The following is a 20,269-nucleotide window of genomic DNA, read 5'->3' on the forward strand; positions in this document are numbered from 1 at the left end:
TTTGAGCCAGTTCTGTATCCAAATGGCTAGTTCTCCCTGTATTCCGTGAGATCTAACCGTGCTAATCAGTGTCCCATGGGGAACCTTGTCAAACGCCTTACTGAAGTCCACATAGATCACATTTACCACTCTGCCCTCATCAATCCTCTTTGTTACTTCTTCAAAAACTCAGTGCAGTTTGTGAAATGTGATTTCCCACGCACAAAGCCATGTTGACTATCCCTAATCAGTCCTTGCCTTTCCAACTACATGTCTACAGAGAGAGAAACAGAGTTAAGGTTTCAGATTGATAACCTTTCATTGTCGTCATCAATTTGAAATATTAACTCTTTCTCTTTCCACAGACGCTGCCAGACCAGCTGAGTTTCTGTAGTCCTTTTTGTCCTTTTTCAAATTTCCATCAACTGCAGCATTTTGCTTATTTATGTTGATTTGGAATCTGATCTTATCTACAGCTGTAATTTAAATATGCTGACAGGTGCTCAAACAGACATACTGTATATACTTGAATAATAGTCGATCTCATGTAAAAGTCGACTCCCTATTTTTGGCCAAATAACCTGGAATTTTCCATACAGCTCATGTAAAGGTTGACCCTAGTTCTTCACAGATAACACATCAACATTTATGAGTCAGAGTGCTGGCCGTCACGTCCTAACCCGGCTTTCCAGTCTGTTGGTTGTTCCACTCTGCTCCCGGTCTTCCAGTCCGGGTTTTCAGAACTAATACAATTCATTATTTTTCTCTTTATTTGTTTAGTGATCAATTGGGCTTCTGCTAATGATACGGTATGAATATTGATGGGCATGAATTTCAGCCCCTCAAAAATAGTATCCATGAAATTGTCGACCCCATAAATTTTTAACCTGAAAAAGTTGTCAAAAAAATTTGGCTGTTACTTGAGTACATGCGATATATACTTTGGCATTGGGGGAATCTCATAGAAAACCTATAAAATTCTGGCAGGACTCAACAGGGTAAATGCTGGAAGGATGTTCCTGACACAGGGGAGTTCCAGAACCAGGGGTCACAATCTATACCATTTAGGACTGAGATGCAGAGAAAATTCTTGAGAATTCACAGCAACAGAAAGCAATCGAGGCCAAATCATTCTATTATTTCAAGATTGAATTGGATACAGCACTTTGCGCTAAAGGGATCAGAGGATATGGGGGGGAAAGCAGGAACAGGATATTGATTTGGATGACCAGCCATGATCATAATGAAAGGTAGCGTAGGCCCAAAGGGCCGAATGGTCTAATCCTGTTCCTATTTTCTATATTTTCGTGAAAGTTGAAAATGGTGGTACCTAATGCTCAATATACTGTGCAATCTGCTGGCTTGATCACTATTTGGAAAGTGAATTGAACTTAGTTGAAGTGTTAGCCATTAAAATGCGTTGCAGCCTCTTTCATGAGTGGTAGCAAGAAATTTAAATGTTCATCAGCCTCTTAACAATTATCTGTGGAGCAATTGCTTGTGCTGCTTCTGGCTCCATTACCAAGATGGCGTCTTGTGTTAAACACTGGCGAAATTAGCATTGCAGACTGTGTTGGTCACCTCGAGGCTCTGTAGCATCTGAAGTGTCTGGATGGAATCTTCCTGTTAACATGAGTAGCATGTTTATTCATTCTAGCGAAAAGGTGCTCACTGCCTTAAAGAGCTTGACAATTCGATTGTGTTCATTCTGTTCTGAACTGTTATAGCCTGTAATCAGGTAAAAACAATGACTGCAGATGTTGGAAACCAGATTCTGGATCAGTGGTGCTGGAAGAGCACAGCAATTCAGGCAGCATCCGACGAGCAGCAAAATCGACGTTTCGGGCAAAAGCCCTTCATCAGGAATAAATCCTGATGAAGGGCTTTTGCCCGAAACATCGATTTTGCTGCTCGTCGGATGCTGCCTGAATTGCTGTGCTCTTCCAGCACCACTGATCCATAGCCTGTAATCAGTTAGCCCACACGATTCCTTTAAAGCCAGGTTTTGCATTGCATTGCAGTCACATGTTTAATAGTAAGGCCTTCCTAAAAGAAAAATAAACTTTGTCAACACGCTCAAAAATGCCGAGACAACAATTTCCATGATATCAATAATTTACTGAATATTACCATGGAATGGGGGAATGAAGCAACGCATGATGTTTCACGCATGGAGATTATGGAGGCAGTTAAATTCAATGTCAAACATAGAGCTGTAAACTAAAAGAGTCATGAAATATTAGGAAGGTTGTGATGACTGGGGGCAGTGCTTGTAGGTGTAGTTCTTTTTGTCCAAAATATATTGCTGAAAATGTGGAAAGAGCTTTAAAATTTAATGCCTGAGGCATGATTTGGATATATTAAAACAAATCAGATTGCTTAAACAGAACTTATCTCTGAACTTATCAAAACATGACAAGAAATTATAGCGTCCAGGATGATTGATAAAACCCGAGGTAAACCATGACTGAACCATGAAACGTTATTCTGAACTTGGGTGGAAAAATTAAGTGGATTAGATGTTTATGTAAACATTATAAACTATTAACCAACAGAACTTAAAATGATGATCAGAATTCGTCTGCAGTTTATAATAAACTGTAGCAGATCTCATGAGAGTCAGGGTCTTAAAAAGATATCAATGCATTAATATTAATTTTCCAAAATTCATTGGATTCCTGAAAGATTCCAACAGACTGTGTAAAATAGCAAATATAGACCTCTTTCCAAGAGGAAACTATAGGCCAGTTAGTATGATGTTTGTGATGTGGAAGATGTTAGAATCAATCATTTAAAAAGATTATAACTGTGCATTTAAATAAACTTCAGGTAATCAGGAGAGTCAACTTGGTTTTGACGGGGGTAAAGTCATGTGTAATCAATTTCTCCAAATTATATGAAGGAGTAATATGCTGAGAATAAAGGGGAGTCTGTACACATACTCTAATTTTGATTTCAAGAAGGCATTCGATAGCAGCCACATCAAAATTTATTGTGGGAAGCCTGTGGTGGTAAGGATAACATATTAAACATTGCTAAAAAGAGACTAGACATTGAACATTTTTTGTCTTGGACTCATCAGAATTGGGGTACCACAAATAGGCTTGAGAAAAGGGACCCCGTCCACCTGGACACCCCGTGCTGGCCTCCTACCTGCCCTCGACCTCTTCATAGCAAACTGCCGCCGTGATATTAACCGCTTCACTGAGGGGTGGCACTACAAACAATCCATCTCTACCTTAATGATATTGTTGCATTACCTTGTAAGATTGACACCCAAATCTTCCCATCGCAGATATAAAGGTCTTTCTTGAAAACATCAAACCAGAGACGGCTGGCTTCAGTCTCAGTGCAGGGTGGGTGGCTTCCAATTGTCACCTTCATGTCTGTTTCTGATTTCAACACAAGAGGAGATCAACAACGTTCGTATTTACCAGAGACGAGTCATTGAGTTAGACACTGTGTGGCTTCACTATGGCTAGGAGAAAGTGAGGTCTGCAGATGCTGGAGATCAGAGCTGAAAATTTCATTTCCCCTCCTCCCACCTTGTCTCAGTCAAATCCATCGAACTCAGCACCGCCTTCCTAACCTGCAATCTTCTTCCCGACCTCTCCGCCCCCACCCCAGTCTGGCCTATCACCCTCACCTTGACCTCTTTCCACCTATCACATTTCCGACGCCCCTCCCCCAAGTCCCTCCTCCCTACCTTTTATCTTAGCCTGCTGGACAAACTTTCCTCATTCCTGAAGAAGGGTTTATGCCCGAAACGTCGATTCTCCTGTTCCCTGGATGCTGCCTGACCTGCTGCGCTTTTCCAGCAACACATTCCAATCCAGTGAGGGAAGTTGGAAGATTTAAGCTGCTATCTTTTTGACGAGAGCCTACTAAGTGAAGGCCTGTCTGTCCTCTAATGTAGACATAGAAGAGCCAATGGCACTATTTTTAATAAGAGTTATAGATACATAGAAAACACAGTAAGATTTCATGCACAGAAGGTAGTCGTCTGGCACATTATGTCCATACCAGTCGATGAATACCTCGTCACACTAATCCCACTCTCCAAATTTTGATTCCTAAACCCATTGACTGTTCCACCGCATGTTTTAATGTGATTATGGTTTTTGCCTGTATTACCCTTTGAACTCGTGGGTTCCAGAACCTCACCACTGATGAGAAAGTTGTTCCAGGTGTCATAGTCAATATTTTTTCAATAATTAGTACAGCATTTCTTTTTGTGGGAGCTTGCTACATGTAAATTGCCTGCTATGTGTCAACACTGACTGTACTTCCAAAGTACTTTATTGGCTGTAAAGCATTTTGGATCTTTCTGTGGCCATAACAGTTACTATATAAATGCAATTTAATTTTAATAACTCAATAGTTACTCATAGAAATCTAATGTTATATCACTGGGATGCTTTTTTGCCATTATTATGGCAATAATGTTTTTTTCAAATTTAAAAAAAAGTTATGATATTTCAGCTACTTTAATCCCATGTGTATCACTGATGATTTGTATTTACTCTGTGGAAATTTTAATTGAGTAGAAGATTTTACTGCATTTTACTTTCTGATTTGCTGTTTGAGAATACTTCAGTGTAATTGGCTGCCAACTCCCTGCGGTGATATCACTGTTACTGTATGCCTAGTGTTTGTCTTGATCTTGCACATATCAAGAAAGGGAAACTTCATGCCTCAGAGATCACTAGATAGCAGAAAATCCCTTTAATACTTCAAAGTACTCTTTTGGTATGATCCTAGATATTGAATATTGTTAGATATTATTACTGGAGCGAATCATAGATTTACATTTAAATAGTTCCCATTTCTGTCTTTGTTCACTCCTTTCCTCAGCAATATTTTGTGTTTGATTTTGTCTACTTTCTGTGGTTTTATTTACCCTAATGAAGAAGAGCATATCTTCTCAACATCACAACTATTGATCTCACCCTGCTTGGCTGTTGTATGGAACCCCCTACGTGTTAACCCCTTAAAGCCAAATACATAACAATATTGTCAAATTTGATGGAATTTTAATGCATTTACTTTAGGGGAAATTTGGCATGTTAATATGCTGCAGTTTTTCTTATCTGCGATGTTTTGTGTTATGTTGCTGAAAATATTACTGATGAAATACTTAGCAGTTGTAGTAAAATCATGCGTATACTTAGGATGAAGAAGATTATGAGTACCACATATGCTTGGTCCAGTTCTTGTTGGATTCATTTGGATATCAAAGTTGAAACTTTATTGCTGGAACAGCACAGCAGGTCAGGCAGCATCCAGGGAACAGGAGATTCGACGTTTCGGGCACAGGCCCTTCTTCAGGAATGAGCAGAGAGTGTTCAGCAGGAGAAGATAAAAGGTAGGGAGGAGGGACTTGGAGGAGGGGCGTTGGAAATGTGATAGGTGGAAAGAGGTCAAGACCTCTTTCCACCTATCACATTTCCAACGCCCCTCCTCCAAGTCCCTCCTCCCTACCTTTTATCTTCTCCTGCTGAACACTCTCTGCTCATTCCTGAAGAAGGGCCTGTGCCCGAAACGTCGAATCTCCTGTTCCCTGGATGCTGCCTGACCTGCTGTGCTGTTCCAGCAATAAAGTTTCAACTTTGATCTCCAGCATCTGCAGACCTCACTTTCTCCTTGAGAAAAGGGACACCATTTAAAATAGAATGAGGAGAGGGTGCTGAGTGGTTAGACCATAATTGAAATGGAGATGCAGCAAGAACAGTTAACTATCAACCTGAATTCTCAGACAATACATGGGACCCAGCTACGCCTGCCTCTTTGTCGGGTACATGGAACAGTCCATCTTCAGCTATTACACCGGCACCAGCCCCCATCTGTTCCTCTGCTATACCGATGGCTGTATCGGCGATACCTCGTGTTCCCATGAGGAGGTTGAACAGTTTTTCAACTTTACCAATACCTTTCACCCTGACTTCAAATTCATCTGGACCATCTCGGACACCTCCCTCCCCTTCCTGGACCTCTCCATCTCCGGCGACCAACTAACCACTGAAATCTACTACAAGCCCACTGACTTCCACAACTACCTAAACTATATCTCCTCCTACCCTACCTCCTGCCATCCCTTATTCCCAATTCCTCTGCCGCATCTGGCCAATTCCACTTTCGAAAATCCCAGATGGCCTCCTCCTTCCAAGTTCAGTTTTTCTTCTCATGTGGTCAACAATGCCCTCCAGTGCTTCTCCTCCACTTCACGCACCACCGTCCTTGAACACCACCCCTCCCAATGCAGCAAGGAATACACCACCCCCCACCCCCGTCCTTTCCTTCCACACCACTAATCCCTGCATACATCGCATCATCCTCTGCCACTTCCGCCACCTACAAATGGAGACCACCACCAGAGATATATTTCCCTCCACACCCCTTTCAGTTGTCCAGAGGGACCATTCCCTCTGTGACTCCCTCGTCAGATCCACCCCGCTCCCCCCACCAACCACCAACCACCAGCCCACACCCACTTCCGGCACCTTCCCCTGCTACCACAAGAAGTGCAAAACCTGTGCCCATACCACTCCCCTCATCTCTGTCCAAGGCTCCAAAGGATCCTTCCACATCCGACAGAAATTTACTACCTCTACCAGTGTCATCTACTGTATCTGTTGCACCCGATTGTGGTCTCCTCTACATCAGGCAGACAGGACACTACTTGTGGATCATTTCAAAGAACATCCCTGGGACACCCGCACCAACCAACCCCACCGACCCATGGCTGAACACTTCAACTTCCCCTCCCACTCCGCCAAGGACATGCAGATCCTGGGTCTCCTCCATCGCCAAACCTCCTCCATCACCCGACGCCTGGAGGAAGAACGTCTCATATTTTGCCTTGACACCCTGCAACCGCATGGGATAAATGTGGATTTCAACAGTTTCCTCATATTCCCCTCCACCCCCACATTATCCCAGTCCCAACCCTCCAACTCATCACCGTCCTCCTAACGTGTCCATCACCTTTCCCATGTATCTGCTGTACTCCTTCTCCGACCCCCACCCTCATCTACCTATTACATTCTCACCTACCTTTCCTCCCCCACTGCTCTCCTCTGCCAAACCCACCTCTCTCCCATTTATCTCTCAGCCCCTGGCCCACAAGCCTCATTCCTGATGAGGGGCTTATGCCAGAAACGTTGATTCTCCTGCTCCTCTGATGCTGCCTGACCTGCTGTGCTTTTTCAGCACCACACTCTTGCCTTGGTTCTGCAGCATCTGCAGTCCTCTCTTTCTCTAATTGGTCAGGGTGTTGCCATGGGGATGCAGCAGCATTTGGCTCTCTCCATATTTTTTCTGAAAAAGAATGCAATGCATGTAAAAATTCCTTTTGTCTATATAGAATGATTTTGCACATACTTCTTGCATATACAAAATAGCAAGGTGAGATGATTTGCTACCTGGCAGGAAATAGAGTATGCATAAAAGGGTCTCTATCTGATTGGTAGGACATTGAAGAGAGAAGTCCTCCTCGGGTCTCAGCCTTTTAAAACTTACATCAATACAAATAGATGATGGGAGCGAAAGTATGGCAATTAAATTCACTACCACAATAGGTAGGGAACTCTGTTGTAAGGAAAATCTGAATGTGAAGACAGATAAAGATGGAGTGTGGGAGCAAAAATCTGGTAGATGGCGTACAGTATGGGAAAACGTGTAGTTGTTCACTTTGTCAGGAAGAATAAGAAGCAGAGTATACTTAAACAGCGATTGATTGTGAAATTCTGATGTACAGAGGGAACCCTCTGTTCTGCTGCATGAATCAGAGAAGGTTGTAGCCAGGTACAGGAAATAATTAAGAAGTCAAATACACTTATGGTAGGAATTGAACAAAAAATGAAAAGATAATGCTCCACTTATACAGGGCATTGTTGTGACCACATCTGTGTACTGTGTACAGCTTTGGATTCCTAGTTGAGGAGGGATGTAAAGTTAGTTTGGAGGAGGTTTACGAGATTGATACCTGGAGTGAGCCAGTTGTCTTATGAGGAAAGAGTGGATAGGCTGAGCTTGTTTCCATTGAAATTTAGAAGAGTGAGGGGTGACTCAATTGTAGTGGATACGATTCTGAATAATCTAATCAAGGTGGACACGGAAAGGCTGTTTGCACTTGGAGATCAGCCCAGAACGAAGGGCCATTGTTTAAAAATTGGGTGTCTCCTTTTTAGGACCGAAGTGAGGAGAATTTGTTTTTCCTCAATTTTTGGATAAATTCTTGTTAGGCAAGGGAATCCTAGGTTTATTGGAGGTAGATGCAAATGCAGAATTCGAAATGAAAACAAATCAGCCATAATCTTGAATGCAAGAGTAAGCTTGTGGAACCAAATGGTCTACTTTGGCTCCTAAATAATATATTTAGATTGTTGTGCACCTCTCGCTTTGACAGAGTATGTAAGCAGGGGTGATGCCAGTGTATCAGTAGCTGTATCTTTTCTCCAAGCGGCAGGCTTGGACATGATAAGAATCATGAGCGATTGTAACCTGTTAGGCTTGGAATGGTTGGTGATGTTTATCATACATTGCTACTGATTGTTTTGCATTTTAGTGAGTCAGTTCAAAAGCAGGAGAAAGTAAGGTATATAAAACATAACCAAAGAGAAAGATGACAATAACACATCTGAGAGTTTTGCCATTAAATATCATTCTGTTCCATGCCATACCATGCCAGCTCTAATATAGCTTGATGGTTTCCAAGTGACTAGGTGTGTCAGTTCCTAATGCAGACAAATATCTATTGATTTGCGCAAGTATTTAATAAATCATGCAATGACAAGATTTTGAAATGTAAGTCTGTCAATTTTCCTCCCCATTTTAATGAAGAGTGTCATTTTATTTGAAAGGCTTTTTTTGCATCTGTCACATCTTTCTTCTTTTATTTTCAGGCCTTGACATGTTGTGCGACCGACCTGTTGGCATTGTGTGTGCTGAGACCTCCTGGAGAATTTGCAGTTGATATCGTGCTTGGTAGCTCACAGAGGTTTGGTGTGCCACTTTCCTACGGAGGGCCACATGCTGCTTTCTTTGCCGTCAAAGAAAACCTTGTAAGACTGATGCCGGGAAGAATGGTCGGAGTTACAAGGTACGTAAATACGTGGTGATAATGGGGAAGTTTTCGATTAGTACCAAGGGTACTGTATTATCTTTAAATCTTGAACTGTTATTTTTAAATCTTAGCAAGAGGGAGATTCGAGAGGCAAGCAGACTGTTTGGAGATCCGTCTAGAATATGTGCTTTTAGGGAAATGGTGAGAGCACTGAAGAGCATTTGGTAGTGATGCCTTCCCAGCTGTTTAACATGCACAGCCACGCATGAGAAATAGTCACATGAGTGATACATTAAAGAGCTGCCAGCTTCCTGAGTCACTTCTTTCAAAGGAAGAACTGGGATAAATGTTTCAGGCAGACAGATTAGCAGCAAGTATTATTGCTTGCCTTCTCCTGACAATAAGCTTACCTATTGATAGTAAACAATATCTCCACCATTCGTGGTCACTAACTTGTGAATAACTGCCACATTTGATGTATTTAATATTGAAGGAGACATGATGGCACTTGTTGCCCTCAATATAGGATGTAGCTCGGTCTCCAAGAGCTTTGACTGTCCCTCCATTCTGCTCATAGGTTGACGTCAGTGTGTATGTGCTAATATTTACAGAAATTTAGTCAAATATTGTTTAATTTCATAAAATTATTTCATCGAAATAAGAGCACCAATGGCAAGATAATCCATCCAGAAGTACCCTGGAGAAGGTGGTGAGTTGCATTCTTAACATCCTGTGGTCACTGGAATGTTGAGAGTTCGAGGATATTGTCCCAGGAACAGAGATACAGTTTGAAATCAGGATGGTGTGTGGATTGATGCAGGTGATGGCTTTCTATGTGTCAGTTTTCCTTGTCCTTTTAAGGTAGTAGAGATTATGAATTTGAAAAGTGCTTTCAAAGGAGCCTTGTGGGATACTACATCTTGTAGATGGTACACACTACTGCCTCTCTAACAGTGATGGAGGGAGTGAACATTTGAGGTGTTGGTGCCAATTAAGCAGGTGCTTTACTCTTGATGGTGTTGAAGCTCTTGAGTAAAGGAATTTTAAGAGCTTCCTTAAAATTGAAGATGCTGATACTGTGAAAGGAAGTTGAATCCTTTGGCTGCCTTTCAGAGGTCACGGTAAAACAGTTTTCATGGTGATATTTGCTATCCTCATACAAGATACAAAATCACATTTCCCTAGATTGCATTTGGGAGATGTCTAGTATGGGCCTAAACTGCGTCCCTGAAAGATTCTAGATTCAAGGGCGGCACGGTGGCTCAGTGGTTAGCACTGCTGCCTCACAGCGCGAGGGATCCAGGTTTGATTTTAGCCTCAGGCACCAGTCTGTGTGGAGTTTGTATCTGCGTGTGTTTTTTGCGGGTGCTCCGGTTTTCACCTGCGTTCAATGATGTGCAGGTTAAGTGGATTGGCCATACTAAATTGTGGGCGGCACGGCGGCACAGTGGTTAGCACTGCTGCCTAACAGCGCCAGAGACCCGGGCTCAATTCCCGCCTCAGGCGACTGACTGTGTGGAGTTTGCACGTTCTCCCCGTGTCTGCGTGGGTTTCCTCCGGGTGCTCCGGTTTCCTCCCACAGTCCAAAGATGTGCAGGGTCAGGTGAATTGGCCATACTAAAATTGCCCGTAGTGTTAGGTAAGGGGTAAATGTAGCGGTATGGGTGGGTTTCGCTTCGGTGGGTCGGTGTGGCCTTGTTAGGCCGAAGGGCCTGTTTCCACACTAAGTAATCTAATCTAATCTAATCTAATCTAAATTGCCCATCGTGTTCAGAGATATGTAAGTTAGGTGCATTAGTTCGGATTAATGTAGAGTAATAAAGTAGGGGAATGGGTCTGGGTGGGTCACTCTTCGGGTGGTCGGTGTGGACTTGTTCAACCTACTGGCCTGCTTCCACATCGTAGGGATTCTACGATTCAATTCTTGTCTTGGATGAGTTCATCTCAACCCCAGTATTAACAGGTGTGTTGCACTTCAGCTCAGGACACCTGAGCAAGAGAGAGGAAATAGCAACCAAAAGAGATTGAATGCTGGAAATCAGAAACAAAAACAGAAATTGCTGGAAAAACTCATCAGGTCTGGCAGTATCCTTGGCGAGAAATCAGAGTTAACATTTTGCGTCTGGTGAGCCTTCCTCAGAACTATCACTACACTCTGATTTTTCTCCAGAGATGCTGCCAGACCTGCTGAGCTTTTCCAGCAATTTCTGTTTAGTTTGTGAGAGGAAATATCAGTCTGGGTTACTAATTCTGGTGGCTGACATTCAACATCTGCTGGATAATGCAAACATGTCTGACTTTTGGGCTGAGGTGCAGATTAGGTTTGCCTTTCATAATTTGAGATGCTGTCCTTTGTTTTTGCACAGAGAATGATTTATTTTGTCACCAAAACAGGGGAATGCCAGTTCCAGGAATTTGTGCCATATCCATGTGACCTAGCCTTCAGCAGAGAGGCAATAAATTGAGCAAAATCCCTGTAAAATATGCATGTTCCCTCATGGGAGCATGATAACCTCCTTTGTACTGGCACAAGTGCAGCAGAAACACAATGTTTGTTCAGTGTGCTGGTTGAGCATGTGAAACGGTAAGGGAGATAGCTGGATCTTGAGAAGGAAAGGAATGGAGGATGAAGAGGGGTGAGGGCAGTCGGGGAATCCGAGAAAGCCAGTTTGTTTATACTGTGTTTGGGATGGAATGTAGGATCAGGTTTCTCCTCCTGATGGGGTGTGGTTGAAATTTCCCTCAGCAAGAGGAACTTGAGTGAAAATCAGTTGTGAAAAGTTTGAGTGGTGGTTAGTATCTGGATTCTTGCTTGAATATGAGGAAGTGGGGCACGGTGGACACAAATTCCCGCTTCACGCCGCACTGACCAGCTACCCCAATAATAGCTGTTCTGACCAGCCTCGTTATATCCCATACCCACTTCCTCTTTTGAAGGTAGTAATTCTGATGCTAGCAGTCCCTTTATAACATTGTTCACATAGCTACTCCTGAAGTATATCAGGCTACTTGGCAATGAAGTTTGTCGACCATTTGGAGACTCAGCGTTTAACTCAAAATATCTGGAAGTATAGCTTTGGGTTGTAAAAACATAAGGACAAAATATTAGTTAGAATGTTTTATTACATTAAAGACACTACATAAATAAAAATTGTTGTAGTAGAAATTGATGCTGTGTACAGCTCCCGATTGTCTAGAGAGTGATTTTGCTTCTATTCGTTATACACATGGGAACTTTAGCTGTGGGCTTACCACTGTTGGAAAAATACAAGCTTCCAGTTTGTAGATGCTTTACAAAACACCTTTTCAGAAATGTAACTGCACCTTTGAAGCAGGTGGAACTTGAACCCAAATTTCCTGGCTTGAATGTAGGGACACCAGTACTGCACAACAGCACCCCCACCTTCCTATTTGTATTAGAAATAAAGACAATGCCTTCTAAGAATACACTTAAAAGAAATTGTGCACTATCTAAAAAGTCTTAGCAACGATCTGAAATTTGCGAAGTGACCAGTGGATTTAAACTGCAACATATGGCATTACTAGCACATTGTCATTGGCACCTTCAGATTTATGAAAATCATTTTTATTGTCTGAAATACATAGTAATATAGGAAATGGGAACTGGAGTAGGCCATTCAAGCTTGTTACTGCATTGAACTAGAGCATGGCTGATCTTCCAGCTCTGTGGCACTTTTCTGGAGTATTTTGATATCCCTTTGTCTTTCATATCGAGAAATCTATTGGAAGCACTAGCTTTCAGAGCGCTACTCCTTCATCAGGTGGAGGAGCATCGCTCTGAAAGCAAGTGCTTCCAATAAAACCTGTTGGATTATAACCTGGTGTTGTGTGATTTTTAACTTTGTACATCCCAGTCCAACACCAGCATCTCCAAATTATGAGAAATCTATTGATATCTGACATGAATATACTCACATCCCTCAGGAAAAGTAAATTTGAAATATTTGTTATCACAGTTATGTTTTTTGATACAACTGAGTAGCTTGCTCGCCCATTTCAGAGGGCAGTTGAAGAATCAACCACATTGCTATGTACCTGGAGTCATAGGCCAGAATGGGTGAGGATGGCAGAGTGGTGAATCAGATGGGTTTCTTCCTCCCTGCCCCCCGAACCCTGCACCAAAACAATTGGTAGTGGCCACCATTAGATTCACAATTCCACATACTTAACAAATTCAAATTCTACTATCTGCCATGGTGGGATTTGAACAGGAGTCCCAAGAACAACAGCTGTTCGGTTTAATAGTTTAGCAATAACACCACTAGGCCATCACCTCCTCATTTAGCACCCCATGAATTTCCTGAAAGTTGAATGGGACTAGAAACAATGAACTTCAAATAAATTTGTTTTCCAACTAAAATATACCATTGAATGATTGCATGCAGTGATGAGCTGGAAAAAATTCTGACTTCACATGACATAACCTGTAGTTTCCTTTTGGGAAATAAGTCCCTTGTATTATCAACAGATAATTACTTGGTCATACAGAATGTAAACATTTCTAAAAAGAGACTCAAATTTCAAACTTTACATTTTTTACTGAACAGCACTGGGTGACATGGGATTATAGTTCAACCAATAAGTACACTTTTCTCCTGCTGCATAAATTATTGTCCCCCTTATTTTCGTTGTATTGTCAGTCCCGATGAGCGCAAGACAAGACATTTTGTCATTGTTTCTCTTTTTAGCAATATTTGGATTATCTACATTTAATTAACGACTGATGACAGAATTCCACCATACAAGCTTGTCCTAGTTACTTAGTTATTGGGAATCATAGAATCCCTGCAGTGTTGAAACAGGCCATTTGGCCCAACAAGTCCACACCAACTGTCCAGATAGCATCCCACCCAGACTCATTCCCTTCTGCCCTATCCCTGTAACCCTGCATTCCCATGGCTAATCCACTTAACCTAAACATCCCTGGACACTGGATAATTTGGTATGGCCAATCCACCTAACCCACACCTCTTGGGACTGTGGGAAGACACCAGAGCACCTGGAGGAAACCCATACATACATGGAAGAATATGCAACCTCCACACAGACAGTTGCCCGAGGCTGAAATTGAGCCAGGTCCCTGGCGCTGTGGGGCAGCAGTACTAACCTCTGAGGCACCGTGCCACCCCAAGATATTTGCCTTTACACCTGTATCACAGAGTTGTGTTCAGTGGCTTGCATAAATTTGAAAATACTGCTGTATTTGTGCATTAATGACCAATTAAGCTTACTGCAGTAACTTGGGGTAGATACTTAACAACATAAGGAACCACTTATTGGAGTGTCAAATAATGTCGCCAGGGCAGAAAGGGAAAAATAAAAACTGTTGAATCTAAAACCTGTATATAGTACATTGTTCTTTGGTTTTCAAAATTAACTTTTTAAAATCATTTTCTTGCTTTTCTGGCTATTTTTTCTCCTCTAATCCAATCTTTTTTCCCCACTCTTTATTTCGCTTTCTGTACCTGATTTGACTCTAATTCACCCTATTTTCCTCTTTCCTCTGTTTCTTTTTCAATCCTTAAATCTCATTGGCTAAGGAGATAGATTGTTGATCCCATCGGTCATCAAGGTCTCAGATGCCCTGTTGCCGTTCTCATCTCGCACTTCCAGCAGTTTACGATGCAGAAAATCTTCGAGTTGAAGGGTGAGGAAGACAATCTAACAAATGGGAGCACACTGCAGCACGTTCTGGGCCAATGTATTGTTAAATACCTCGTCCAGATTGATATGTATTGTACGTTTTTGACATGAGAAACAAATATGACACTGAAGATGTAACTGGAAATTTCTGCTGTAGGATTATTTTTTGGTTGTTTTGATTGGTATTATTCAGGGACGCTGCAGGAAAGGAGGTGTATCGTCTTGCGCTACAGACGAGAGAACAGCATATCAGGAGGGATAAAGCTACCAGCAACATTTGCACAGCTCAGGTAAAATCAACAGCATCAGTGATTTCATAACAAGCTGGCCAATAGCACTGGAAAAAGATTGACTGGCAAATTATGTTGTCAAATTTAAAAATAGGACTGCACTTTATTTGAGAATTATTTTTGTTAATCATACAGCTCCAAGAATGTAAAGAAGCTAATGCTGGTTGTGCAGTTCTTAACAAATGTTCAGAATTATCAATACACTAGTAAGAGTCTTTCGAACTCCATTCCTCAAATGCCAATGAATGCAGAATGCTTTAAATATTTTTAAGACAGAGGTAAATAGATTCTTGATGGCCAAGAGGATGAAAAATTATGGGGGGTATTGACATGAATGTCGAATTGAGATTAAAATCAGAAGCAGGCTCAAAGGACCTTGTTCCCTGTTTGTCTCGAGCCATACAGCATGGAAACAGATGCTTCAGTCCAACCAGTCCATACTGACCATGTTCCCAAACTAAACTAGTCCCAGCTTGCCTGCATTTGGCCCTCCAAACCTTTTCCTAAACAAGATCTTATCCAAATGTCTTTTAAACGTTGTAACTACCTGCATCCACCACTTTCTCTGGCAGTTCATTCCACACATGAACCACTCTATGTAAAAAAAAAGGTTGCCCCTCATGTCCTTTTTAAAACTTTCTCCTCTCATCTTCAAAATATGCACCCTAGTTTTGATCTTCCTCCAGCCTACGGAAAAGACTCTTATTATTCACATTCTCTTTGCATCTCATGATTTTGTAAACCTAAATAAGGTTACGCTTCAAACTCCTCTCCGGTTTAAAAACGTCTTTCCATCTATTTTTATACCTCAAACCCTCCATTTCCAGCCACATCTTAATGAATCTTTTCTGAACCCTCTCCAGCTTAGTTATATACTTCCAGTAACAGGGTGACCCACAAATACACTCAGTACTCCAGAAGAGGCCTCACCAAAGTCCGTACAACCTCAACATGATGTCAGGATTCTTACACTTAGAAGTCTAAGCAATGATGACAAGTGTGCTAAATGCCTTCTTAACCACCCAGTTTACCTGAAATGCAAATTTCAAAGAATTATGCCCCGGAACCCCTCGGTCTTGTTCTACAACACTACCCAAGGCCCTACCATTAATTGTGCAAGTCCTGCCCTTGTTTGCATGTTTTTGTATACTCACTACACCCTCCACAGAATTTTAAAAGGTGTGTCTGCTGTACACATTAAATAAACAATGTTTATGTTACATAACTTTTCTTATTTTAAAGTAGCCCGAAGTGATTTAGCTTGGTCAGATAGTGAAAGGGAGCATTTGATTTAAAGCTGTGCATGCTTGACTAACAAACGTAAATGTATTTGCAATGGGTCCAATGATCAATTTAGTGTATCACACAATCTGGGTTTTAATCTGATATCAATTGCAATGCTGCCGAATCATTGAACGGGGTAAAGATTTTAAAATTATATTTGTCAGTGCAAAATCTGCAATCAAATGTTTTCCTGTGAAGTAGAGTTGCTGTTTGCTCATGGTGAGTCAAGGATTATATTTTCGCGAAGAGAAATGAGGGACCGGGAGAGAAAATGGACACTTTCATTAAAAGGATTTCAAAAATAGTGCTGCAGCTGTATCTGTGGAGTCTGAGAGGAGGATAAAGTGTTTGAAGTTTAATAATTCATTGCTTTGAATATTGGGTGGCAGTTGTGATTTAAATAATGCAATGAAGAAGCTTGCTTTGGAGAACCCATATTGTCCTTGAGTTCCCCTATCCTACCCTCCCTTCTAAGTGGAGGGAAGGAAGAATTGAGGATGGTCTTTTCCTCCAAGCTTACCTGAAACCAGGATGACCCCCTTTTAATACGCCTGAGCCTGCTTCAATCAATGGCACAGATGGATCAGGCCACCAGCAGTATGTGGAACCACAGAAGTGCCAGCAAATTTGTTTGAGCAGATGTTAGGTCCATTTTTAGAAATTCTGTGCAGGTAAATTGTGGCAAAAGACTATCAATGCAAAAAATTAAAACAACAAGTTAATAATCAGAATTGTACCCCATGGCAAGTACCTTCAGTGAATGTATTTCAATCTGTAGAAAAGTTAATGTTAGATGCCTATCTCAGGATCCTTAAGACTGCGGACATGCACCTCCTCTTTAAACTTGTGGTCAGGATGAACAGGGATATAGTACAGCAGGAAGGTGCTGCAGAAACTTTTGAACTGTTTTGCTGCAACAAAGATGAGTAACTTCAGAAGGAGGCGGGCAGAGAATTTTGAAGCGGCTGAGTAGGTCTGCTGTGGAGAAAGAAATGAAGGTATTGTCCAGTATGATTCTCCTACAATAAATTCCTCGCTATGTTTCTTTACTTCAGTCTCTAAATAAAACATATTTCTATCGACTGTACACCTTTTCATGCTTTTACATGCTGGAAAACTGTTTGAGACAACATTTAAAGTTTATGCTTTTTTTTCTAATATTTCAGAACAACTAATCAGAAAATTTTCTTTGATTCACAAATGTTGAGAAACAGGCAGAGCTCAAACAACAAGTCCTGACGTACTTTTGAAATTGCTTGTCTTGTCATTAAAATGCAGTTCTGGGTGTTTCTTTGGGAGGCTTCTATTCAATTGTCAACATTTAATGTCAATTGTAAATCTTAAGTATAGTTAAGAATAGCATTGTGAGGAAAGGATGATCAAATATTACTTAACAGCATACCTGGAGACAGTAGCATAGTGAATACCACAGATATACGTCACAGGACATTTGCAGTACTGAAGAAGAAGGCCCATTATATCTGTGTCAGTTTAGGTCCCGCCAGGTCAACAGGGGAACTTAAAACTCAACAGTGTTCTGTGACTAATTTATTTTTAGCAACAGTGTTTTCTTAATGTGAATCCATCCTTCCCATCCTGTTCTTTTTATCTCTCATCATCCTACCTTCATCTTCTGTCTTACTACTTCCTGTGCCATCCAATTCCCGAAGTGCCCTATTGTTGCTCCCCCACCCCCCCACACCTCCCCGGCATGGTCGCAATTATACATGCCTTTACTCTCTGCCCCTGCCATGAATTTCAGCTAGCAAAGTTTATCAATGGTATAGAAATGTTCATAGACATGGGTTAATGTCTGACACTCCAGGAATCCAGACAAAGTGCACATGAGATCGATGTTTTTATTTGAATGGAAATCTTTGGAATGTAAAATGATGTAAGGCTGAGCGTAGTTTCTCAATCAAGTTTGTAATTTCAGGTATTGTAGATAGGATTGTGTAACAGACTTCTTTGTGACAAAACAAATATTTTAGTTTGCTATTTATCTTGAGAAGTATATTCTCCAAATTGATCCTTCTAATTGCAGGCACTTTTGGCCAACATGGCTGCAATGTTTGCTATTTATCATGGCCCGAATGGACTGAAACACATAGCAAAGCGTGTGCACAACGCTATTTTAATTTTAGCTGAAGGTGAGACTTGCTAATCACAGTAAAATTTGTTTATTAATTTGTCAGCAAAAGCAATTCTGACTGAATCTGTTTTTAAACAGGTTTAAAACGTGCTGGGCATAAGGTACAGCACGAATTATTTTTTGACACTTTGAAGATCCACTGTGGTGTGGCTACCCAGGAGATCGTTCACAGGGGTGCCCAACGGCAGATTAACCTTCGAGAATATGGTAACTGTATGGTGAGTTGACGGTGGACAATTTTGAACAAGGTTTTCTGGGTGCCATTTTCAGAAAGGGACATTTGTGGATTTCTGGCAATGATTATTATGTTAACGGGGTCACTGAATGTCAGGGTAGGCTCAGATTTTCAATGAGTGATTCTGAGACCCCACAGTCAGGCTGAAATGCAGCCCAAAAGTCAGCAACATACATTAAACACTCATTTATTATAGTTCTCCTTGGGACAATCAGTTGTATAAATAATATATAAATATTCATCTCTTATAGATATTCATTTTCTCTCTCTCTCTCTCTCTCTCTCTCTCTCTCTCTTCTCTGTCTCTTCTCTCTCGGTCTTCTCTCTCTCTGTCTGTCTCTTCTCTCTCGGTCTTCTCTCTCTCTCTGTCTGTCTGTCTTTCTCTCTGTATATGTCTCATTGTCTGTTTTCTTTGAATCGCTCTGTCTGTCTCTCCCTTCGTGTGTGTGCGTGCGTGTGTGTGTGTGTCGATCTGATAAAAGTTAATAAAATATTGAGAGATATAGATAGTTAATGGTAGTTGTCTTTTCCCTAGTATGGGGGATTGCAAGACTAGGGACCATATTTTTAAGCTGAGAGGAGAGATTTTAAAAAGACATAAGAGGCAAATGTTTTACACAGAGCGTGGTTGCCTGTGGAATGAATATCCTGAGAAAATGGTGGATGCAGATACAATTAGAACATTTTAAAGACATTTGGATGGATACATAAATAGAAAAGATTTGCAGGGATATGGGCCAGGAGCAAGCAGGTGAGAGTAGTTCAGTTTGGGATTATGTTCGGCATGGACTGGTTGGACCGAAGGGTCTGTTTCCATGCTGTATAACTCTATATCTTTCTCTCTCTCTTTCCTTCTATTTCTTCCACTCCCTCACTTGCACAACACACACACAACAGCTGGTGGGACCTTCAGGCAAACAAGTGAGGGAGAGGGCTTTTCAAAATGGAGGAGCCCGCTCTCCATTTTAATGATTTGAACTATAAAAAGGCACTAGCAGCTGAGACACTGCTGTTGGTGAGGATGTGGTCAGGGTGGGTTCCAGAGTTGGTAATGATGATACCCTGTAAGCTAGCCTGTGACTACTTCTGCATCCAGGCATGGAGGGGATGCTAAAAGAGGAGTGATACATCTTAGAGTCATGGAGTTATGTAGTATGGAAGCATACGCTTTCCCCTTTCACCTTAAACCCATGCCCTCTAGTTTTGAACACCCCTTTCCTGAGGAAAAGAGCTTGGCTCTTCACCCTATCCATGCCCCTCATGATTTCAGAAACTTCTACGAAGTCACCCCTCGGCCTCTGATGCTCCAGGGAAAATAACCCCAGCTTATTCAACCTCTCCCTATAGCTCAAACACTCCAACCCTAGCAACATCCTTGTAAATCTTTCCAGAACCCTTTCAAGTTTCACAACATTTTTTCCTATAGCAGGGAGACCAGAATTGAATACAGTATTCTAAAAATGGCCTAACCAGTGTCCTGTACAGCCACAACACGACCTCCCAACCCCCAAACTCAATGCACTGACCAATAAAGGAAAGCATGCCAAATGCCGCCTTCACTATTATATCTACCTGCACTCCAAAGTCTCTTTTTTCAGCAA

The 20,269-nt window shown here is 41.6% G+C and overlaps 1 protein-coding gene across 4 annotated transcripts in view; it reads left to right on the forward strand.

Annotated features, from left to right (window-relative positions):
* Nucleotides 1-20,269, forward strand: part of gldc (glycine dehydrogenase (decarboxylating)) — a 172,803-nt gene that overhangs the window by 54,902 nt on the left and 97,632 nt on the right. For all 4 annotated transcript variants that reach the window (XR_006315277.1, XR_006315278.1, XM_043715133.1 and 1 more), the window contains 4 exons: nucleotides 8,883-9,079; nucleotides 14,901-14,997; nucleotides 18,326-18,431; nucleotides 18,512-18,651. Coding sequence is in view for 2 of the 4 variants with exons in the window: in XM_043715133.1 (XP_043571068.1) it covers nucleotides 8,883-9,079; nucleotides 14,901-14,997; nucleotides 18,326-18,431; nucleotides 18,512-18,651 (540 nt within the window). In the remaining 2 variants the exon portion in view is untranslated. The remainder of the gene's footprint in view (nucleotides 1-8,882; nucleotides 9,080-14,900; nucleotides 14,998-18,325; nucleotides 18,432-18,511; nucleotides 18,652-20,269) is intronic.

Source organism: Chiloscyllium plagiosum, chromosome 2, assembly GCF_004010195.1.
Source record: "Chiloscyllium plagiosum isolate BGI_BamShark_2017 chromosome 2, ASM401019v2, whole genome shotgun sequence".
Classification (NCBI taxonomy): Eukaryota; Metazoa; Chordata; class Chondrichthyes; order Orectolobiformes; family Hemiscylliidae; genus Chiloscyllium; species Chiloscyllium plagiosum.